The sequence below is a fragment of the Porites lutea genome, chromosome 2 (assembly GCF_958299795.1).
Source record: "Porites lutea chromosome 2, jaPorLute2.1, whole genome shotgun sequence".
Lineage (NCBI taxonomy): Eukaryota > Metazoa > Cnidaria > Anthozoa > Scleractinia > Poritidae > Porites > Porites lutea.
The window spans coordinates 3,991,387-4,015,587 of NC_133202.1; the positions used below are offsets into that span (position 1 = coordinate 3,991,387).

The 24,201-nt window shown below is 40.2% G+C and overlaps 3 protein-coding genes across 4 annotated transcripts; 2 read left to right on the forward strand and 1 right to left on the reverse strand.

Annotated features, from left to right (window-relative positions):
- The first annotated feature begins 845 nt into the window (after nucleotides 1-845).
- On the forward strand, nucleotides 846-5,839 carry LOC140925139 (uncharacterized). Its single transcript, XM_073375098.1, has one exon. The coding sequence runs from the start codon at nucleotides 846-848 to the stop codon at nucleotides 5,577-5,579; it is 4,734 nt and encodes a 1,577-aa protein (XP_073231199.1). The 3' UTR covers nucleotides 5,580-5,839.
- A 620-nt stretch (nucleotides 5,840-6,459) lies between these two features.
- LOC140927456 (beta-1,4-N-acetylgalactosaminyltransferase 3-like) lies at nucleotides 6,460-10,656 on the forward strand. The gene is made up of 3 exons (XM_073377113.1): nucleotides 6,460-6,903; nucleotides 8,051-8,195; nucleotides 8,983-10,656. The coding sequence occupies exons 1-3, from the start codon at nucleotides 6,556-6,558 to the stop codon at nucleotides 9,129-9,131; spliced, it is 642 nt and encodes a 213-aa protein (XP_073233214.1). The 5' UTR covers nucleotides 6,460-6,555; the 3' UTR covers nucleotides 9,132-10,656.
- A 112-nt stretch (nucleotides 10,657-10,768) lies between these two features.
- On the reverse strand, nucleotides 10,769-24,181 carry LOC140927455 (uncharacterized). 2 transcript variants are annotated; one of them, XM_073377111.1, is made up of 16 exons: nucleotides 24,092-24,181; nucleotides 23,536-23,775; nucleotides 21,570-22,378; nucleotides 20,022-20,128; nucleotides 19,146-19,187; nucleotides 18,783-18,831; nucleotides 17,972-18,104; nucleotides 17,319-17,402; nucleotides 16,952-17,096; nucleotides 16,180-16,277; nucleotides 15,395-15,461; nucleotides 14,760-14,829; nucleotides 13,937-14,068; nucleotides 12,983-13,190; nucleotides 12,400-12,468; nucleotides 10,769-11,204 (listed from the first exon to the last, which is right to left on the reverse strand). In XM_073377111.1, the coding sequence occupies exons 1-16, from the start codon at nucleotides 24,177-24,179 to the stop codon at nucleotides 11,149-11,151; spliced, it is 2,397 nt and encodes a 798-aa protein (XP_073233212.1). In that variant the 5' UTR covers nucleotides 24,180-24,181; the 3' UTR covers nucleotides 10,769-11,148. The 2 variants fall into 2 exon arrangements, with proteins under 2 accessions (XP_073233212.1, XP_073233213.1); XM_073377112.1 differs by having other exon boundaries at nucleotides 10,770-11,201.
- Between the last annotated feature and the right edge of the window lie 20 nt (nucleotides 24,182-24,201).

Here is a 24,201-nt window from a genome sequence, read left to right on the forward strand (position 1 = left end):
AAAGAGAGTTGTTATGATTAGGCGGAATGAATTAATGAATGTACGGTGTAGTGAACGAGGATCGTTGCTGGGAATAAAGATATACAGTCCAAGTTCCGAGTGTTTGATTGAGTGTGTGGATATTCCCGAACACAGTGGTCCTTCGAGCCGGATACTAGTGTGTGTAAGCAGAGTGTTAACGAACCAGAATTACTGAACGTTCGAAGGAACAGAAGGGCGTTCCCTATGGCTGAAAAGGCGAAGGCTAGCGTCGATAAGAAGACGCGAATTAGGGACGGACAGCGAACCACCGCTAAAAGGTTACTAGACCAAGTAAAGCAAAGACTTAACGATGAAAGTGGAGTGTCAGACAGGCAGTGGGGTAAGGAGTCTTTAAAGGCCCTTCAGGAGAAAGTAGACGCGTTGAAGAAACTGGATAATCAAATCCAAGACTTGATTGGAGGTTTAGACTCCGAAGATCTGGACGTTCTAATTGAAAAAGAAATCGAGGAAAGCGATCGCTTCAGAAGAGAACTGAACCAAGTCGTGTTGCGATTGGAGGAGGTTCTGAACCCAAGCATGCTTTCTAGCCCAGCGATTACTGGAGCGTCATTTCAAAACGAGAACCCACAGCCCACGAACCCTGCGCATAACACGAAAGCCAAGCTTCCAAAGCTCGAAGTAAAAAAGTTTAACGGCAGATTGCAAGATTGGCAGGAGTTCTAGGATTCCTTTCAGAGCTCTATCGATGGAAATGACAACCTGTCCGCGGTAGACAAGTTCTCGTATTTGAAAAGTTTGGTACAGGAGCCTGCCAGGTCGACGATAGCAGGGTTTGCGCTGACCATGTAAACGATTTACTCAACATGCCGCCAGTTTACAGTGATCGAGACATTCCTCGTTTGAGGAGGTTGTTTGATGAGTGCGAGTCTCATTTCAGGGGATTGAAGGCTCTCGGAGTAGAGGAGAACACATATTCGACGATAGTTGTTCCCGCCATTATGCAAAAATTGCCGGAGAGTTTTCGACTGACAATCACGAGAGGAGAGGAGTTTTTAACCTGGTCGATGGAGCGAATGTTGCAAGCCTTTTTGAAAGAGCTGGAACTGAGAGAGGATCATTTTTATGCAATGAACTCCTCGAAACCTTCATATTCCAATAGACATGATGGGAAGGACAATCGAGCAAGGGGCGCGACAGCCAACGCCCTGTTTACAAAACAAGAAAATGGGAACTGTGCCTTCTGTTTGGGCAAACATGCCCACGAGAACTGCCAGAGAGTTAAAGATCCAAGGGAACGTAAGAATATTGTTTATAAATTTGCTAGATGTTTTAAATGCATGAAAAAGGGCCACCGAGCCCGCGATTGTAAGATTGATGTATTATGCAATAAGTGTGGCCAAGCAGGTCATCATGTTTCTTTGTGTGATGTTAGGAATGCGCAGCAAGTGCCTCCTGTTGCCGAATTTCAGTTTTCGCCCAATGGGCAAGACAAAACTCCGATTGTTACTAGTCCTAGTAGTTTACATGTAGGAACGGGTGGGCGAGTTGCGTTGCAAACCGCGCGTGCAGTTATCCGTGGGGTGGGCGAGCCGTACCGGGTAAGGGTGTTGTTTGACGCTGGAAGCCATCGCTCTTTCATTACTTCCAAAGCCGTCCAACGCGCGCAGCTTGCCAGTATCAGGCAAGAATGGTTGGGAATCAGTACCTTTGGCCAGCGTTCTAGGGATATGCGTCTAAGAGATGTCGTCGAAGTTAAGGTAAGCCCAACTGACGGCCAAAAAGTTATCCCAATCGAAGCGTACGTAGTACCAGAGATATCCAGCATCCAAAACAGTCATGTGGAACTTGCAAAGGGTGAGTATCCCCACCTTAAGGGATTGTGGTTTTCGGATGTGTGTATGGGGACGGGAGAGCTAGAAATCGACATTTTGGTCGGAGCAGATTACCTGTGGAGCTTTCAGAAAGATTGTACAATCAGGGGGGGCCTCGACGAACCAGTCGCTGTAGAAACTGAATTAGGTTGGGTTCTGTCAGGTCCAATGAAGAGTCAGTCAAGTGGGCCGGAACCCGTACAAATTAACCTGGTGAAAACAGAGGACAAGGAAAACTTAGATGTTGACGTGAACAGATTGTGGGATCTGGAAGTCATAGGAATCAAGGAGCCGAGAAGGGGGGTGTATGAAGAATACAGGGACAGTATCTCGTTTGATGGGCATCGATATTCAGTGAAGCTCCCCTGGAAGGAAGGCTGCCCAGATTTACCGACCAATTATACCACAAGTTTGCGTCGTCTTAGAAGCCAAGTAGCGAGACTGGAAAGGGAGCCCGAAATTCTCGCAGAATATGCAGCTATAATTGACGAACAGCTTCATACGGGAGTAATAGAGAGGGTGGTTGAGTTAGAAGCGGCCCCGAAGGTACATTATTTGCCACATCAAGCCGTGGTGAGAAAAGAAGCCACGACAACGAAGGTAAGGATTGTATACGATGCATCGTCAAAGGCGACTAAAACGGGCACCTCTTTAAATGATTGTTTACATGTGGGTCCGTCATTAAACCCATTGTTGTTTGACATTTTGTTGCGGTTTCGAGAGAACAGAGTTGTTCTGGTGGGGGACATAGAGAAGGCCTTTCTCAATGTTGGGGTAGACAAGAAAGACAGAGACTGTCTTCGATTTTTGTGGCTAGCAAACCCCCCGGACCTATCTAAGATTGTGGTTTATCGATTTTGTCGTGTTGTGTTTGGACTGAATGCGTCCCCCTTTTTGCTAAATGCAACCTTGAGGCATCATATTTCGAAGTTTATGGCAGTTGACCCCGAGTTCGTGAAGAAATTGATTGATTCGTTCTACGTGGATGATTTCGTGGGGGGCGGAGCCTCGTCGAGTGAAGTTGTCGATTTGTATAGTAAAACTGTCAACCGGATGGCAGACGGGGGATTCAAGCTTAGAAAATGGCTGACCAATGACCCGAGTGTTAGAGAGAAAATTAAAAAAGATCTGATCGATGAAGTGAAACTTGACCCGGTTTCAGCTGAAAATGTCACGTACGCAAAGTCATCTCTAGGCCTGAAGATGGGAAGTAACGGCCAAAAGGTACTGGGTCTGTCATGGAATTTTGAGCAAGATACGATAACCCTCGAACTGACCGCAATCGCCAAACGCGCAGAAGATCTACCTGCGACTAAGCGAAACACACTGCGACTCTTGGCTGGGATCTTTGACCCTCTCGGAATGATTGGTCCCATAACAATAACAGCGAAGATTTTATTTCAGGAGACTTGTCGCCAAAAGATCAATTGGGACGACCCACTTGATGGAGTGATAAAGCAAGCCGTTGAAGCGTGGCTTGAAAGCCTAATAGAATGTAAACTAATCACGATTGACAGGTGTCTCTACAAACACGTGCGCGAAGAAGTCTTGGAATGTTCGTTACATGGGTTTGCAGATGGGAGTAAGAAAGCTTACTGCGCAGTTATTTATTTCGTATACCAGACAAGCACAGGTACGTATTCAAAGATGCTAACTTCTAAAACGCGAGTGGCACCGCTCAAAGAGCTGTCCATACCACGACTTGAGCTCATAGCATGCTTGATCCTTGCAAAGCTGATGGCCACAGTGAAGAATGCGTTGAATTCACAGGTAAGTGTTCAGAAAACAAAACTTTGGTCAGACAGTATGACGGCGCTGTATTGGATCATGAACCAAGGTGAGTGGAAACAATTTGTGAGTCACCGTGTTAACGAGATCGTGAAGTTGAGTAAAAAGGAGGATTGGGGGCACTGTCCCAGTGAGCAGAACCCAGCCGACACTGGGTCGAGAGGATCGTTAGCAGTAGAGCTCAAAGGGAACGAGATGTGGTGGCACGGGCCATCTTGGTTGATCCAACCGGAAGACCTTTGGCCCAGACAGAAATCTCTTGTGCCAACTATTGAGACATGTGAAGAAGAAAGAAAAGTCGCCGTTATGACTATCGCAGCCAATGAGCCTTGTGGAATAGAAGGGGTGGTCGAAATCAACAAATACAGCACACTTCGAAAGCTTGACAGAGTGACTGCGTGGGTCACACGATTCTGTCACAACATCTCAAGGAGAAACAAGAGTGACAAAAGAGAAGGGGCGCTTACTTTGGAGGAGATAGTAGAGTCAGAAGAGTCGTGGATAAGGACAGCACAGCGAGAATTGAGAAAGGGGGAAAACTATCAACAGCTTGTCTCAAAATTCGGTCTCCAAGAAGATCCGAAAGGCGTTATAAGATGTAAGGGACGCCTTGAGTACCCTGAAATGGTGCACGAGACAAAGGAACCGATCATCTTGCCCAAAGAACACCGACTAACGATATTACAGATTCAGAAATGTCACCATAGAGTTCTACACAATGGTGTGAGGAGTACGCTTGCAGAGTTGCGCTCAAAGTTTTGGGTACCGAAGGGGAGGCAATTGGTGAAGCGTGTGATCAGTCGTTGTGTCCTTTGCAAGAAGATTGAAGGCAGACCGTTTACTCAGCCACCGACCGCTAGCTTGCCAGAGTTTAGAGTTAGACCAGCCCCGCCGTTTTCAAAGGTAGGTGTAGATTTTGCGGGGCCTTTGTTTGTCAAAGGAAAGGGTGCACAAATGAGAAAGAGTTACTTCGCTTTGTTTACTTGTTGCGTGACGCGAGCTGTTCACCTAGAGCTGGTAGAGGATTTGTCAGTGGAAACGTTTAAGCGGTGTTTAAGGAGATTTATAGCAAGAAGGGGAATACCTGCCTTAATTGTTTCAGACAACGCGAAGACATTTACGGGCACGGAGAAACAACTACGTACACTTTTTCGTCATCCGCAGGTAAGAGAAGAAATGCAAAACCACCGAATTGAGTGGCGTTTTAATCTCGAAAGAGCTCCCTGGTGGGGTGGTTTCTTTGAGAGGATGGTGGGTTGTGTGAAGCGATGTCTGAAGAAGGTCCTTGGTAATGCTCGACTGACGTATGATGAACTTTTAACCGTCCTGACTGAAGTAGAGGCGACCTTGAATTCAAGACCCTTAACTTACGATTATGACAGTCCTTACGAGGGAGAGGTATTGACCCCTGCGCATCTACTCTACGGGAGAAGATTGTTATCCTTGCCAGAGGAACCCCGAGAGGAAGATGATGAAACCGAGACTAGCTACAGAAGGAGGTATAAATATATTAATGAAACTCTACAGCATTTTTGGAAAAGGTGGCAAAGAGAATACTTGACGAATTTGAGAGAGAGTCATGATTGTAACGCCCAGGCAATCGGAAAGGCACCAAAGGTAGGTGATGTGGTGACGGTGTATGAAGAGGGAGTTAAGAGAAATGGCTGGAAGATGGCGGTAGTGGAGAGCCTCATCGTAGGAAAAGACAAAGAGGTAAGAGGGGCAAACGTGCGTGTGATAACGAAGGGGAAGGCAGTTCATTTAAGTAGGCCTGTGCAAAAGTTGTTTCCTATCGAGATTAGAACTGAGACATCCGAGATCTCAGATGTTCCCAAAGAATGCGTTACAGGGCCACAAAGGCGCGACGTTCCTCGCCGTTCAGCAGCGTTGGATGCGGTCTGGAAGACCCGTGCGATGGTAAACCAGCCGAACGACTAAACTCTTAGGTATGTATGCGCGTATCTTGACTCAAATCGAGTCAAGCGTGGGGGGAGTGTTGGGAAACATATAGCGCGTTACGCAACACAACGTGCCTTACCCTAAACATAGTAATGGAAACCTTGATCGCGTGTATTTTTAAAGAGATAAGGAATGTATTAAGTTGACAAGTTAATTGCTTTTGAATGTTACGTGCGTGATGTGATAAGAATATGACACATAGATATCGTATAACAAAAATGCCAAGACTGTGTATAAGAAAAGAGAGTTGTTATGATTAGGCGGAATGAATTAATGAATGTACGGTGTAGTGAACGAGGATCGTTGCTGGGAATAAAGATATACAGTCCAAGTTCCGAGTGTTTGATTGAGTGTGTGGATATTCCCGAACAGCGATCCTCTCCTTAATACGCGTCTTGCTTAGGGGTGTAAATTGCAGATTTTGGCCCCACTTAGGGTGTGTGGGACAGAAAGTCACTATATTTGCCCATTTAGGTATCGCTTGTGGTTGTACCTAAAAGAAATTTACAAAAAATGCCGTGATGTCTGTTTTAGTATGGTCTCCTTTATCGGTCAGTTTAAACTTGAGCCCCACCAATATTGGTCTCCGTCAGAGGTTAATTGTAATTTTTCGACGAGCATCCCCGTCACTTTTACGTGGGAGCCTCCTCCCCCCCCCCCCCCCCCCCACCACCCCGAGTGCCAGATAACAGGTGTAGTGGTGGGCAACACCTGAGAAAAATACCCCCTTGCCGGCGGATCTCGTATTTTATTTCTTTCCTCTGTTTTCCTTTTTAGGAAGTATTACGTTAAAAAAGTCTACAAAGTGATACAAAAAACAGACCCCGGAAATGGTGATCGGTTTTTGTTGGATCTTGAACATGGTTTAAAGCATGACCCATTGAATCGATCAATTCGCTTTGCACAACACGTGTACCAGAGAAAAGGAACTGATATATTGTGCCATCCTGAAGGAATGAACTGGAACAGCAGCGCCACAGTGTATTTTATCGTCGCTGTCAAGGATCAAGGACTATGGGTGCATCATTTTCTCAAACAGCTCACCATTGCGAGCTTATTAAGCGGTGACACGAACTTTCACGTCATAATCGCTGATTTTCAAAGTAAAGATATTAACATGAGTGAGGTGTTTAGTACATCGCTGCTCCGAAGTAGGCATACTATCATTAATTTAATGGGAAAATTTTACAAGACTCTTGCCTTGAACAAAGCAGCCGAAGCGGTGCCTAATACGCATGACATAATTTTCGTGTTTGACCTTCACATAGATGTGCCTGCAGATATCATGGACAGCGTTCGAAAGGTTATTCTATTCATAATACTCACTATCTGATCTGTCTTCTCATTCGTTAAAAGTCTTCAGTTAACCATTGCGAGCTTATTAAGCGGTGACACGAACTTTCACGTCATAATCGCTGATTTTCAAAGTAAAGATATTAACATGAGTGAGGCGTTTAGTACATCGCTGCTCCGAAGTAGGCATACTATCATTAATTTAACAGGAAATTTTTTTAAGACTCTTGCCTTGAACAAAGCCGCCGAAGCAGTGCCTAATGCGCATGACATACTTTTCGTGTTTGACCTTCACATAGATGTGCCTGCAGACATCATGAACAGCGTTCGAAAGGTTATGATAAATTATCGTTCTATTCATTAAACTAGACTGTTCACAGTACCCTATTTTTTTTTTTGTAAGATCGCCAGGATCTAGCGCTCACTAGTACGGGCAGTACCGGTGATTGGGGGCTCCTGTCATTGGTTAAAAGTCTACACTCAGTTAACTTTGGAAATCAGCGCAACCTAAAGATTAGTTATCTGATAGCAGATTAACTAATCTGTAGGTTACTTGCGCAATACATGATTTCCAAAAAAAGTGTCAAACTGTGTTCCTTGCGACCGTGTGTTTGTCGTTATTTTGTTCTAAGACCTCTTCTAGCTAAAAAAATGTTAAAGAATTCATCTTTCTAACTACCGAAATGACGATTTTAGTCACTCTGCTGCGCCAAAATCGCCCGTTTTCTTTATTATTATGCCGCTTTCTTGGCACATTCATGCCTGATTGGCCCACCTCAATGGCTTATTGATATGCGTAAATGTCCGACCATTCGGCTTCCGATGATAAAAAATTGGGCCTTTGTGATATCCGGAATAATCAAGTTTGAGGCAGGTGATATCATCTGAGACTCGCCTTCAGCTGATTAGACACTAACCTCGACCTTGATTATTCCGCAGAAACCTCATCTAATAATTGTTTAAAATTATTCATAATTATTTGACTCCCCTTTTCCTTCATGAATCGTAAGTAAACTACAACTATAAAAATCAGCCACAAAACTAATGCGTAGTGAAAGATCACGGTTTTTACTGCACTGAGAAACAGAGAAAGGCTTCTGATAAAAAACAAGATTAAAACTATAGAATCAATATCTCTTATCTCTCCTTTTCCTTAGAACACCATTGCTGGTCGTATGGTTTATTGTCCAGCGGTCGGCCGCCTGGATCAAGGAAGTAATTCTGCGGAACATCGAGGTTTCTGGCAAATGGATGGGTACGGACTGGTGGCGATGTATAAATCAGATTGGATAAGAGTTGGAGGTAAGACTAAAGGAGTTTATTCTTAACCGAAACTTGGATAAAGCGTTTTCTCACACCAGAATTAAGTTCAGTTTAGGGCGAGAAGAGGCATTCGCCGCTTTAGAAACAAGAAGAAACTGGGCCGAGTTAACTTTCGCAAAGACATCTGGGACTGTTACTGGGGACAGAAATTGGCCAATAGCTGACTGGCGTGTCCATAGTAACAATCCCAGAAACAATTGCTGGACGCTTTGGGTCCAGTTCCCTTCTCGTTTCAAGGTGGCGAATGTGCTCTAGGGGGTTGCCATCCAAAGGCAGGAGGGAGGGGGCGGGGGAAACGGACAGGAGGGAGGGTTAGGTCGTACTGCGTCATAACGGTTCTGATCAAACGTGGACGATGTTGGAGGCTGAAGATTTTTCCACCTCTAGGGCCTCTTTTTGTCTCGCGTTTGCGCTCAACTGAAAATAACAATCACGAATTATGGAATATCGTTTTCATGAAAAGATACCGCGCCAGTCTTTTGGTCCGATATTGGACCCATCTGTCCTATTTCCGTGTCACGCCCCAAGCATTTGTTTTTTTCTTGTTTTTACTGTGCATTTAAGCTTAACCAGGAATGAACACTAACGACTACTCAGAAACAATCACGAATTATGGAATATCGCTTTCATAGAAAGACATCGTGCCTGCTTTTTGGACTGATATTAGCCGCATCTGTTTTATTTTCGTTTCACACCTCGAACATTTTAATATTTTTGACTATTTTTGTTTCCTTCTTGTTTTTACTGCGCATGTGCGTTCAACTAGGAATGAATACTAAAGACTACAAATACAAGTGGGGCGGAGAAGACTGGGATCTACTCGACCGCGTGTTAATGGCGTCGCTTGAAGTAGAGCGAATCAAGTACCCAGGTCTCTATCATCACTACCACTCCAAACAAAAACAGTGGAATTAGCCAAGATCACGACCCAGGATACACAGACGGTCATTTATTATCAATGAGCGATTAAGTTAGCCAGCCTGGAAGCCCAGGGGCAGGACTCGGGTAGGGTTTGGGTCGGGATATTGCCGCACAAGACTCCAAATTTTGACCCCGGTTTAGGAAAAAAAATGCATTCTCTCTCGTTCTGCTTTGAGAAACGTGGCGAATATACATACGCCGTTATAGATCAAAAGTGGACCTGCACCGATTCCAAACAAAGTTTGGGATTGGCTGGGAAAACAATGGAGATGGTGACATAACAATGCCTCTATCCCTGAAACCAATAGGTGGTGCTGGTCATAGGGACCAATGAAATAAAGAGGTTTGGAAGGGTGCTGGCCAGTATTCAAAAGTACCAAATTTACAACCTCGTACACCCCTCCCCCGCAGGGACATGGAAAACGTTGGAAATGGAACGGGAAAAATCAGACGTTCATCTCCTTACATAACCTACGTACGCAAACGTATATTCCAGGTCGACGCTTCTCTCCACCCGAAAAGTTAGAGAAGCGACGACCAGAAATACGGTACGATTGCAGGCTACTTCTTACTCACCGAAATCAACATAGCTTATGGTTGAGAGTCGTTTTAGTCTAGTTTGATGAAACTATTATATTACTGCAATTGTACGAGTGCTGGAAGTGTTGTAAGATCATATAATATTCTCTTCAAATCATTCTTAATTATAAGACCTACCAGCAGCCCAGGCCACCAACCTCGAACTTATGGCCTCTCATGAGGCCTGGTTAACAATTCATTAGAACTGCAGGAAATCATCTTTCGCGCAAAAATGTCTATCAGCCAATCACAGCAGAGGGGGAGAGGGAGAGTGCACATTAAAGGATGCTTTTCAGGTTGACATAGAATAGACATTAAGCGGACGAACAGGTCAGTATGTCTCAAAAATTTCTTCCCATATTTTGAGTCAAACGAGCCCGTATATAGTCTCCCACGGAAACGTTTAAGGTTTCGTCACGCGTTCCTAGCTAGAACCAAGAACGTCCCCTTGGGAGACTAAGCCCATATTTAGCAGACACGTCTATTAAGCGAACACCAGCGAAGGTCCTACGGGTGTCCGCCTAAAATAGGTTTCACTGTATTTTCTTCACTTTGATTGGAGAAGAGAGTGAATCGAATGGGTGTCTATAATCTTGCACTTCTATGAAAATGTCTGGCACGTTGAGACCTGGGTCAAACTTCGAACTTCACATGCGCTGAACCTAATCCTGAACAAAACTCTATTGTTCTCGCTCATTAGCAGTAGATTAGGTACATGTGAAGTTAAAAGTTTCACACGGGCCTGACAGTTTTTATTCAACATATCTGCTACTTACAAAAAATGTAAACGAATCTTTGGTCAATTTCGACTTAGGACGCAGAATGGGCGTTGAAAATATTCTGTATCGCTTTCCGGGACGCTTTGTCGACGGGGCGAAAGAGGAAGAAGAGCTCTCCTTCCTTTTTCGCTCCGCCGCCAGGGCGCCCTCTTAACCCTCTTACAATAATACAGATTACCTACAAGATATAAACACAAAATTTGTTATCTTGCTTTAATTGTAACTTTATTAAATTTCTGCAATAATATTTTTTACAGTCCAGCTGCAGATAATTTGTGCTGTACATAGTGTAGAAAAAAAAACGATACCACTAACATAAAATAATAAAATTATACCTTGTTACGCAGCGTTACGGTAGTGTTTTCGTGACAAAGAGTTCACGATTTAACGTGAGAGTAACGCACGTGCATTAACTATTCGGTTGCTTTTCAAGCTCTCCACAACTCATGATAACTCTGCAGTCCTAAACAATGGTACATCACAATAAAAAAGAGAAGAAGAATGAAAAAGAAAGAAAGCAAAAACGAAACGAAAAAAAAAACACCTCTTGGTGGCAAATTCTCCACTTTAAAGGCCCAGAGACAGGGAGGTACAATGAAGACCCTCCTGAAACCAAGCCTACCTATTATATCCACAGCTGTAGCTGTATGCCATCACTTCTCTGATTCCTTAGTCCTCAAGAATCTCGGGCGTATCACCAGCGGCTCTAATGAGAACAAATAATATATGATTATGAAGGGTGAGGTCGAGGATTTTCATTTACAATAGTAATTGTTTCGCTAATAAAGAAGAAAGAACAAGTTTTACATCATGCCACCAACGTTCGCGTTTTGCCGCTTTATTTCTAAAACTTTCTACAAAATGGGAAAAGGCCATAATCGGGGTATACGCCACTTCCACATCTCGCATAATGCACCTTATTTGACCCCAAAATTTTGCATAGCTTTTGTTTTTCATTTCTGCTGGTTATTACAGTTATCCCTACCCTTGGTGCCAGAGGGGTTTTTTCCCTGTTGTTTGCGGCGAAAATTAAGCGTCGAAGCCGCGATCGTGACGAGCGGGAAAAAAACCCACTGGCACCCAGGGTAAGCCATCCCAAGAGAGATTGAAAACAATGCTTAAGCAAAATTTTGGGGGGCAAATAAGGTGTATTATCAAAAATGTGGAAGTGGTGAATGGCTGATTATGGCTCCTTGTTAAAATTCATACTTGGCTACGAGGCTTAGGTAAAAAAAAACAAAAGGCTCAGCAGTGAATAATATAGTTCTTTTGCTTTATTCCCCTAAATCTCCTAGCCAAGTATGAATTTTAATGTATCGAAATTGGTCTGGAGTTTCAATGCTATTGAAACTGACATTTTCATTGCTGGAGGTCTTGTTAAGTTAATCAGTTTTATTTCCACATACAAATACCCCAAACTGATTTGTAAACATTTCCTTTAAGAATTAGTTGAGAGAACCTTTGAAAACCGATCAAAGCATTTTCTTTTTACTGATAATTTATTAACTCTCATAGCCATTTTTCTTGGCAACATATGGATATTGTTAGGAGAAAATTGATGTTGATCACTATTGAGGCTTGAGGGGTTAAGCACCCTATCAAATAAGCACCTCCTTAATTATCGAATAACCAGTATATCTAAACGAAATTCTTTGAAAACAGTTATAGTCAACGCTGATTATCCGCAAATTGGATAAACTCAAAGGTTCGGTGTTAGACAACTGATGAAATGAGATTATCAAACCATGGAATAGGTGCCCTAGAATTATACCGCTTATGAAATAAGCGATTGAACCGACCCGCCCCTGAGGTATGTGTAAAAAAATGACACGCATATTCGGTCCTTCCACCAATAACAAAGTCAGTCAAAGGTCTCAGTACAGACTGTATGTGGTAATTCTCACCAGCCATCTGTTTTGTTTCATCTGTTGTTGTATTATCCAAAGGCTCCTGAGCTGAAGACAGACCTGAATCTACAACACAAAACAACTTAAGCAACAGGAAAGAAGCCTCATTACTACGCTGCCTATACTAGCCTGGGAGCAATTACGAGCGAGCTGAGTAGAGAGAGATTTGCGCACGCGAGGCAGTGAGGATTTCAGCAGCGTAGTGGTGCAGGTTTCGCACGAGCGGCGAAGTCGAGAGATGAGCGAAATCCGGAGTCTGCTCCTAGGCCAATATCATGCTGACTTGAATGACATTATTCAGTTTTTAGCAGTTGTAAGCAAATTTCATTTTATATTTTACTGAATGGGAGCGCCTTGCATAGCTACTAGTGACCCGTTTGCGCTGTCGTTTCCAGGCAGTTACTTCTCTTTCCCCATAGCTGGTTTTTGAATCTATTATAGTAGGGCCTTTTAGTTCCCAATAAAACTGACAAGTAACATATAGCCCTCAAAATTAATGTCACTTGTCCCTCAAGGAAATCTGAAACGGACGCTTCACCCAAATGCAATTCAACTCATGGCCTGCGGTGATTTAACAAACCTGAGATGCTTGCGGTCAGCGGCAAGAAACCGTCATCGTTCGTAAAATCCAGTTTGGATACCTTCGCGGTATTTTCTTCTTTCGTTGAAGTTTTTCGTTTACGAAGTGCAGATTTTCTCGTCCTGTGCATCAATTTACACTTTGATCCCTTTGAACACTCGCCAGTTCGAGCAAATTCTTCACACTCAAGAATATGTTTTTTGTTACACTAAGAAACAAAAAGGACTATCCATTATCAAGAAGTACACCGTCCGACAGATCGGCTGGTCTAGTGTACGAGAACATAGAGAGGACCTGGACCTGGCCTCAAATGCGGCGCTTATCCGAGGGCGGCGTTTATTTGAAAGTTGGACGCGACAAAGATCCGTTTTAACTACGGTATTAATAATATTTTCCGTATTAAACTAACAGAATTAACGTCTTATTAACTTTTTTTGTCCCAAATGCGGCGGTTATTCAAGGGCGGCGCTTAATCGGGGGCGGCGCTTATTCGGCTAAACACAGTAGGCACTTTGCAACTAGACTTTTACGTGGTACAAAACCTCCTTGGCGTAGAGCAAGAGAAGCATTGAGACAAGAGAAACAAACAGCTCACATCATATAAAATGGTAATGTCCTTTGTTTGTCTTCAGTGCCCTAGTGCGTCTGTTGCTCTCCAGCATAGCGATTTTTGTACCACGTGACTGATTAGCTGCAAAGGGACTAACACAAACCAGACTGACACTCTGGGTCTGAAACCCTGCCACTTTGAAGCAAGGCATAAAAATCTGTGGATACGCATAAAATACATACTTAAATATAAGCACGTATTTCGTGATAGGTGCATGCCAATAAGGTGTTACTAAAGTTGTTACCGACTAAATTAGACTTCACTTCACTTAAACTTCAATGGTCAATCGTGTCGTTTACCATTACAGTCTTCCCTTTACTTACACGACATATATTGATGTTTACCTGTTGACCAAGAGCGCAAAATCCTTTCAGAAAATCTTCACAGACTTCAGCTTTCTTGCTGACATTCACATGAGAATAAGGGCAATTATCATTGGAACATGTTCCTCGAAGAAAGAACTGGCAAACAGGCATCTGAGGAAAAAGAAAAACATTATTTTGTAAAGAGTTACTTCAGCCAATACGAACTTAACAAGGGCCACCCACCGCCACCCAGCATATTTCGACCAGGACTTTGGTATTTCGTTAGCCAATCAAAAAACATAAATTTTTTATGGTTGCGTTTGTTGCAGTGCAAGATGCAAAACTCAAGTAACTGTCTCAAACTTTTGCCAGTCACAATAGATGCCACAAATCCAATAATCCAATATTATAATAAAGTTCAGACAAAACGCGCACTCTGAGTAGTTGAAAAATCGTTCTTTATGAGAGTTTAAAACACGGAGCTGTGGCTGTCACGCGACGTTTTGAAAATTAGAAAGTAATGCTTTGGGAATTTAGTGGATTCTTTATGATAAAACAAATAACGAAGCCTTGACTGTGCTCTGTTCTGTTGTAAAGCACTTACGCAGCAGCTAGAGCACTCAAGCAGACGGAAGAAACACTCGATTACGTCTCGTGTCTCCCTCTACACTTCTTTCGTACTCGAGTCACTTTCTGCGTGCTTTACGATAGAAAAGAGCACAGTCAAGGCTTCTTTATTTGTAAAGTACAGGTAGCATAAGTTCCCCCTGTCCAAACGACTGTTGGCTTTTAACGTGCGCCCAAGCTACAGTTAAGAACTCTACAACAAATCACTTGCTGTGGAAGGGGGTAGAACACTAACCTTGTCTCGATCAATCTTGTGCGAGAATGGACAAGACCCATCTAAATTTTTACAGCGCCCTCGTAGGAATCTACAAATGATCAAGAAATGTGATGAAATAAAAAGTTCACAATTTACACAAAAGTGGTAGACACTATAGTACACTGTTAGCCTACATAGCTGGGGGTTTTGTCGGAACTGTCAAAGAAAATTCACTCGCGGTCCTCTTCTTCCTTTTTTCTCTTCATTGGTGCCCCCTCCTCCTTTACGAGAAGGTATCTGTGAAGGATAATTCTTTCGCTGTACATAAATGTTACTTCACCATTTCTACACAGGCTTGTGCCATGATGTGACAGCTGAGTTCAACCGTTTAGACACTACCCAGAGATTGTCAGAGGATATTAATTAATGTTTCAATCCCCAAGGGATAGTGACCCTGTCAGCAAAATGTAAAGCCCAGCGTAACAGAATCTATAGGGCAACTGAAAACATAGCCTGCGTAGCAGGCGCTTGGAAGAAGTGGGTGAAAGAGAGAACGGGCACGTGCCGCCCAGGGAGACACGCGTGTCTTGTCTCCTTCTCGCGCGCCCGTTCTTTGCCCAGTACTTCCGGGCGCCTGCTAACAGGCTACTGAAAACAACACAACTCAAACTTACTTTGTACATACTGCAACTTTTGAAGGATCATGAATGTAAGGGCAAGTATCCTGCTTGTTACATTTTCCTGACATAAAAAAAGAAAGTTGTGATCTATTTTAAAAATGGTTTTTTTTTTTACACAAAATCATCACCTAGCCAAGTTCCATAACAAAAGCAAAAAGCAGTCACATGTATGTATGTTATTTTTACAGTTGCACCTCCATGTGTGACAACTTCTTGTAAGCAACAATGGATGACAAGTGACTGCCTAAAAACAGGGGCACTAAACGACGGTTTCATCCTAAATACATTGCAAATACTTTTTAGGCTATCCAGATCTCTAGAAACGTATTCTAAGCGACGCTATAAAATTTTTATCTGTTTGGTCATCTGAGGGGAAGGTGAGTCTTCTCGAAATTACAAGGGCTTTGTTATTATTTTCCCAAAAATTTTAGATGCAATTTAATGCTGTATAATGAAATTGAGAATTTTACTGTTTCCTCTCTTGATCACATTTTTGCATCCAAACATTTTAGGTTTCCTTTTTTCTGCGAAATATAGCCTAACTCGGTGTACAATCTCTTACAGTACAACCACGATATAACAAACTCTATAGAACAAAAACAAACTTCTGTACAAAGAATGACATTGTTTTTTCATTCCTGTTTGAGTAAAATGTATAAAACAGGATCTCAAGAATACAAAATTTGTTATTAAATGATATTCCTAGCCCCATTGCTAGATCTTTCATTCCAGAAATTGAATTTTTCATAGTGAATTCACATAAAAAAACACAATCTTACCAAATCTGTTGTAGAACATGCAGTATTGCTCGGAGGCTGGCTTCTTTTTGTTCTTATGAAAGAGCCTGGCATTGTGAATGCTGCGCCGTAACACACGACTGAAATTATAAATGCAAAAAAAGTCTAAGGTTGTTGTTTTTCCATGGCAACTTGCTGTTTTAACAGACTTATCATTAGACTTTTAACAGTCTCTACTTCAATTATTTTTTCCTTGCTAAATAAATAAGTTTACTAGTAGCTGTTTTAGTCCTTTTCATAAGCCTTATTAGCTTCTAAGAACTTGCTTGCCTCATCATGTTCGAATTTTCCACAGTGATAATTTGAAATATGGCAAAAATACTGTATGTCAACAACCACTTAACAATGCATTCATCATAATATATATCAAACGGCATCTATCACCAACACATGAAAATGTATTGTTTTTTATGTTTTTAATTTGAAAACTCTATTCTTGATTTTATTGTCTGAAAACATCAATAAACACAGTAGTGAGTAATGATAATATTTTTGGACTCAAGCATAATAATATAATATTTTATTGTTATGCTAGCCTTAACAAATCATGATAATAATAATCATCTTTATCATCATCATCATCATCATCATTAGCATCACTGACATCGTCATCATCATCATCACTTTATTTAATAATAATAATAATAATAGTAATAATAATAATAATAATAATAATAATAATAATGATAATAATAATGATACTACTACTACTACTACTACTACTACTACTACTACTACTAGTAATGCACAATACCTAGCAAGCGTCTGGTTTTGAGAATTGCTGGCCTTAGCCTTGACTAATGTAGTCCATGTACATAGAACAGTCATGCGACCATTACTCGATCGCCTTCTTCCTGTCAGAACTTGGTTCTGCTTTGAAATACTCAACCTTCTAGGTACTAAAAGGCAGAAAAATTTAAACAAAAGGGTACATTAATTTTTTGCTGTGAACAAGAAAACTTTCAGATACACTTAATTATTTTGATAAAGCACAAAAATGGGACCAATGTCTATTTGCTTGACAAAAACTGCTAATCAAAAAGCAAGTACTTGTAGAAGCAGTATTGAGAACAGCACTTTTATCAGAATTCCTTGTCACTGAGGAAAAGTCACAACTGTACCTTTGTTGACTCTGTGAAGTGTCTTCCCTTTGGAGTCCATCACAAACTTCTCACCCTGAATAGTGACAGTTTTTGACATCTTTCCTAAAATACAATGCATGACGATTGTGGTTTTTCACACTATCTTTGCAACTGTTCACAATTGTTTCGAAAAACTTGCATCATTAAAATTGTGATCAATTTGGACGGTGTAACAAAACAGGAGGGCAGGTCCATAAATGAATAGTCAAATAAGAAAACTTGTTTCTCAGTGTCAATGCCACATCTGGGGTAAACTTTTCCTGATTGTTCCAACAAGTAGCCATTGCATTTCTTGCATTACACATACAATCAAGGCAACAAGTCTTCTTATGCTTGCAGATAATAAATTATAAATATGTAAAGAGTGTAGATACCTTATGTGTCATAGTGAAAATGAAATGTTTCACTCAAGGCTTATGTTTTTACTATTGGCATCACCAGGCCACTGTTGACAAAAACTTTCCTTAATGCCAACTGTATTTAATTTATGTCTAGATGAGTTATAAATCAAAAATCTTACTTGTTAGGACCTAGAACTGTACAAATTATCTCCACGACAAAGGCTACCCACAAATTCACAATCAGTAAAATTTTGTCAGCAAGTGCAACAATTCAATATTACAAAAACTGACCCCTTTTTAGAGATTCAGGTGCACTTGTTTTCTTTCTTTGTTCAGCTGTGGTTGAAGATGCTTTTGTTTTTGTAAGTTTATTTGATGATGTCTTGTATGGCACACCTCCAATCACAACAACTTTGTTTAGCTTCTGTAGATAAACAACATAACCAGAAAAAATCAGCCACATCATTTTGGAATGACTAACACAGTTATTGCAAATATTAATATACAAGGCTAGAAAAAAAAACTAGCAGCTCTCATTTTTTGCTTGCCCAGGGCAACTTCTTGCTCATCTTGGTTAATGATTTTGTTAGAGGATGACATGCCTGGACACTTGCTTATTGGGCAATAAAGCTTTTAAAATCATTTAGGTCCCAAGAGTGACCAACATCAATTTTCTCCTAACAACATCAGCAGATCATCAAGAGTAAAGGTCACGTGAGAATTACTAAATTGATTACCAAGGGGAGAAGGCTTTGATCTTAAACCAAATTCTCTCAACTATTCTTAAAAGAAATGTATGGAGATCAGTCTGGAGAATTTGTATGTGGATCATGGGGCTTAAGGGGTTAAAAGTATTATGCCCAGCAAGAAGATCTACTTGTGCGGGACTACTGGACGGGACTTTTTTCGAGCTCTGAATATAAGAACTCTGCACAATATTAAAAACATCATACAATAATTGTTATAATAATCCAAGAGATGAAATTGGTGCTCAGATGCTCCTCATTACATATAGAGAACTTAAACAAAAGTATGCACTGTTAATTTTCTATGTTTAATGAAAATTGCAAAACATAAGTTGGAATCTGTGTCAATGTCAAACCTGAGCTTTAATTGGAGCTTGTTTCCTCTTTGACCTGACAACACTGTACCTAAAAAAAAAAACAAGTAAAATATCAGCTCTTTATGCCATATAGGCATTGATGGGGAGATTGTAACAAAACAAATCATCATTTTTCTCAGGCTCCTTTCCAGGTTAGTTTTCACTTTCTACCTACAAATAAACTTATTTTTAGAAATCACCATTGATTAAACCTTTCTAAAATGAAACCAAAAGTGATGACTGGAAAATGACAAAACAGGCCTCTTTGATCTGCTTAATTCTTCATATCATTCTCAGTCTCATATTTCAAAATTATTGTTAAAAAAAATTGTTTACACATAGAAAATTCTTTTAAAAACCAACCTTGTAACAACTGAACTATCTCTCAGGACAGCTCTTTGCCTCCTGAAAAAAGAATATCAATTCCATTATCAAGCTCTAGTGGAGGACTAAACAAATACCAGCACAACACAAAAACAGTAAATATTTGTCCAAATTCCGTTTTTTAGGCCAGACTTCCTTATTCAGGTCGAACCTTGCTTTACGGACACCTCATAATTATGGACAGTTTCCTTTGTCCCAGGGGAAAGCCCTTACATTTTTTGTAAATTCAACCTGCTTAATACAGACAACCGTTGATGCGCACAACAGACACTTTTTTCTTGCCCAATTAACAGATTCTCATATAAAGTCAACCTCGCTAATGTGGACACTTTACAGTCAGCTCTGTGCTGCAACAAACCTTTTCCTTTTTGAAGGTGAAAAACCTTCAGTTGACATCATGTCAATTTTCCCACTGCTAAAGGAACTACTACGCTAAAGGATGAATAAACTGAAGATGTCAATTTTAGACTATTTTGACATCAAAGGAGTAGAGAATGGTTTTTGATTACCTAATGGAAAATGAGCAACTTTCAAGACTTCTGAGTGTTTTCACTGACACAGCCCTTGGATAAACGGCTTTGTCAGGGTTAGAGATGTTTTATGTGACGACACTATTGCCCTGTTTTATTTCTTTAGTATTTTATTCAAGAAAAAGGTGTATTTTTTACTTTAATAACACAACCTTCTTAATACGGACACTTTCTATGACTTCCCCAGTGCCGATATTAATGGGCTTTGACTGTGGTTAATCACAGTGTCTGGCATTACAAAATTTCAGAAGATTCAAAATGCCAGTCTAAATTTCAATGTATTTACCATTTGAGATAGATTTTATGTAAATGAATATACATGTACCTCTGAATAAATCCTGCAGAAGATTGTCTTGATAATAACTTTGATGATAACTGAGATTTTCGTCTGTCTAACTTTAGAGAGCTTGGAGCCCTCCAAATGCGAAAACCCTGTGATGGACAAAACTTAAAAATCATTATTATTCTTCAGGCTCCTTTCCAGGTTAGTTTTTACTTTCTACCTACAAATAAGCCTACTTTTAAAACTCATCATTATAAAAACTTCCTAAAATGAACCCAAAAGTGAAGACTTAAAAATAAAGAAACAAGCTTCCTGGATCTGCATAATTCTTCATAGCATACTCATATCACAAACTTATTGTGAATTACAGTTGTTTTAGACAACAAAATAATACATTGTGTTGTACTATATTACTTGAGAGAAAGTGCAATGACATTTGTAACATTGTTACTGCAAAAACCCTTTTCAGTAGACAAAAAGTAAGTGAGTGAGTGTAGGTAAAGGCCAGTGAAAAAGTAATGCTTAAGACTTGTGTAAAATATAATAAACATACTATGCAAATCATAAGCAACACCTTACATCATACGCTAAAACTTGGATCAACCCTTCATTGTGTACAACCACTTCTTGAGTACACAGATGTATAAATAACCTTGGAACAAAATTTATTCTCCCTTGTTTCAAAGTATGTACCATCCATTAATTACCATAGTTTTTTTTAACAAAGGCAAAAGAAAATAAAACAGTTCAAAATTTGAACCTGAGAATAAAATTTTAAAGCTACGACATATACAAATACTGTGTACAGTATTATTAGGCAATGTAGCTGAAGCCCGTATATTGTCTGTAGATTCATATCTACTGGTATTTTACAGAGATATTTTCTGCATAAGCCAGTTATTTTCAAAGACTAGCGAGTGCATTGGGCTGACATCTGTCCCAAACTATCTCTCTCTTTTCGCAAGTTTGTGATGATGCATTCATCCCTGCAAAATCTGGGGACTGCCTGATACATATCCCAAGTTCCACTGAACCAATCAACAGAAGGTGTCCAATACAAACTAACTCTTATTTATTATAATGAATGCATTCATAATAATGTTTGTCATCGTCATTTCGCTGTTCTTCAAGATTTATTTAAATTCTCAGTGTCTCAGTATTCTAACAGTTTACTTTAATTAGCATTCATGCGTCGAAATCGGCTCGCCTCTTTCACTTCTACATTTCGAAGATTAATAGTGTGATTTATAGAATGATTCGCTGAAAAAAGGAAAACCCAAATATCCGGATGAGAAATATGCTCAAAGGATGAAAACTCTTAGAAAAAACTACTAACACTAGCGTGAATTGTCTCCGGGTCTTTGTTTCTAAATCTAAATTCTTGTGTTCGTGTCAACTGCTAGCTCAAACTGAATTTTTAAACATAGCGCTCGAATGCAAAATACCCTTGGGGAATTTAAGGGATGTGTTGCTATCAGCAACAGATTTAATTTATAACAATGTTATTAACATAACATAATAAATTATCTGTGACAATTCACCTGCATCCTCTTCTCTACTCTTCATATTTAATACCAAAAGAAAGCATACCTCATTTGATTTTGAATTAACTGTCTTCTTAGCCATTTTATAACTGGTCACTGCTGTAGAGGAAGCAATTCCTTTTTTCTGAGTTTTATTTTCACTTGATAAGTTCCCTTTTCGCAGTACGTAAGGATTTACTTGTGGTTTGCGTCTTGTTTGAGTGTGAATTCCAGGTTTGGTCCATTTAAGCTTGGACTTGGCAAGCTTAGGTTTTTTTACACTTTTCCTCCTGCCAGTCAGGTTTGTAACAGTTACTGAAGGCTTGGACCACTTAAATGATCCCCGAACATTTGAAGTTGATGGCCCTTTATTAAGAATCAATGCTGTCGATTTTCCCTTTGACAATGATACACTGGATGGTTGTGCAGTGCTTGGTAAAGATGACTTTTTAGTGTACAGTTCTGAATCTGAATAACTTTTACTATTATCCGCTGACACTGTGGACCCAGTAAGACCTGGTTTTGACCATTTTAAATCTGATTTCTGTGCAACAGTTTTAACACTGGAAACAGATGAAGTGGCCTTTTTATTCAAAACATAAGGATTTTTTGCTGAGAGACCTGTAATTTGTTTTGGTGATGATGGAGCTAGTTTCACATTACATTTAGTTGGGGAGGAGGAATGTGAAACTAACATTGGCGTTCTTGCAGGTACTGTAGGTTCCAGTGCGGACACCGATGACACAGTTTGTTTTCTTGCAGTATCGTTTTTCAAAACTGATGAATTAGTAGCTTTGGTGGATAAAAATGGTTGCAAGCTTGATGAACCTGGAATGGCTTGAGTGTTCAAACTAGTTGCTGTAGTAACAGCAGAACCTGCAGAACATAACATAACAATAGAAAAATTACGAAGGCATGTATTTATGTCAAAGTGCAATACCTTTTTACAGTCTTTACATGATGTTTTTGAGTATTACCTTCAAATTAATGTAATTAATAGAGCTGTGAATCTTTTTTGGGATGACCTAAAACTTTCCAAATGTTCATTGGGTTTACTTTTGCTCTCCTTTGCCCAATAAAATTATAATAAGTTGGAGACAAGGGAAAATAAAATAATATAAACCTGCATGACTTGTAACTGAAGGTGTTAGTTGTAAAAGGAATTATAGTGCTGTGTTAGAGTGGTAGTGAGACACAAAAATTTGGTCATATCAGCTGAGTCTGGCCTGCGAACAGAGCTTTTACTCTCTGGAATGGCTTTTAATAACAACAACCTTTTATTAGGAGGCTTTCACCACATCACTGTGGTTTACAGAAAGGTCCTAACTAAGATTTACAAAGTATTAAATGAGATTATATACAATAAAATGAAAGATACCTAAAAGCTACAATTGCAATACAAAATAAGGCATTAAATAAGAAACCTGCTAAGAATGTTTCACTTAAAATTTACAATGTCAGGTCCTTCTAGCATCTGCAAAGTCATTTTGAGTGGCATGTCCGTTGCATAGTTGGTTTGTTTACACCAACTACATGACTGACATGCCACCCGAACAACTTCCTGAAGGCTAAAAGCTCTGCCAGAAAGAAACCTCTGCTCGCTGGGTAAACTTAACGCTGAGTTGAAAGAGTGACAACCCTTCATCAGAGTGAATCAAGGGATTGTGGGTTGCATGTATAGTTTATACACATGTGTTGAATGATGGAGCTTTGCTATTGAAGTGAGCACACTAACATGGAAGAATCACATTGACCATTCTGGTCAATAACCAGAAGTCAATACCATCAACTGACTTGATACAAGTCACTTTGACTCTGAAGATGACTGCTGCAAATGTTGTTGAACAACAGTCCTGTTCAGGACTACGTTCACCAGGACTACTTTGTTGTCGTAAAATGCATTAATTGATTCTGTGGGTATTAGAGAGCCAGTTTGAAGGGCAAATAATAATATTGGTCTAGATTTATTTACGGTGTTCAGGTAGCCGTGATGTATGAACAACAAGCAATATTGACAAAGACACAAGTCATACCTAAGGTGCGAGCTACCATCTTCCTTCTATCCAAACTGAGGGAGGATTTTGTTACAGCTGTTTTACCTTGAACATGGCTCAGCGACTGACTAACGGCTGATTGCTTCTCCTTCGCTGGTTGTTCACTTCTTTGCCAAGAAAATGACCTTTTACTCTTATCATTGCTGAAATGCATTATCGAAGAGGTCTGCCTTTTACTGCCATTTATCGGTGCTGTCTGTTTATGAGATTTTATGAGGTCTAAAGTAGAAATGAAAATAATTGCTGAGATCTAATTTGGAGCAAATTCAGTGGGTGTAAGCTTTTAAAATCTCATATATATAGTATGTACGGTGACTGTGTTAAACCCATGCTACACTGAAAAATCTTTTAACACGAATTCAGAACATAAGCTTATGTTTGATTTTAAAGAGGGAACCTTTTGGAAGTCGTGAGCTAAAATGGCAACCACAGGGTCCGTTGTTCTTAAAAATTATATCTGAGATGATATCTACTTCATTAAAAATAACAAAATAAACCAGAAAAATAATAAGAAAAGTAAAATATCATAACATACTTGTCAAATACGCAATTTCTGCTTTCAGCTTCGCTGAATTATCCGCCATCTTGCTTTGCAAGAGAGATTTCTTGACGTCACATTTCATGCCGCAGGAACACCACGATTCG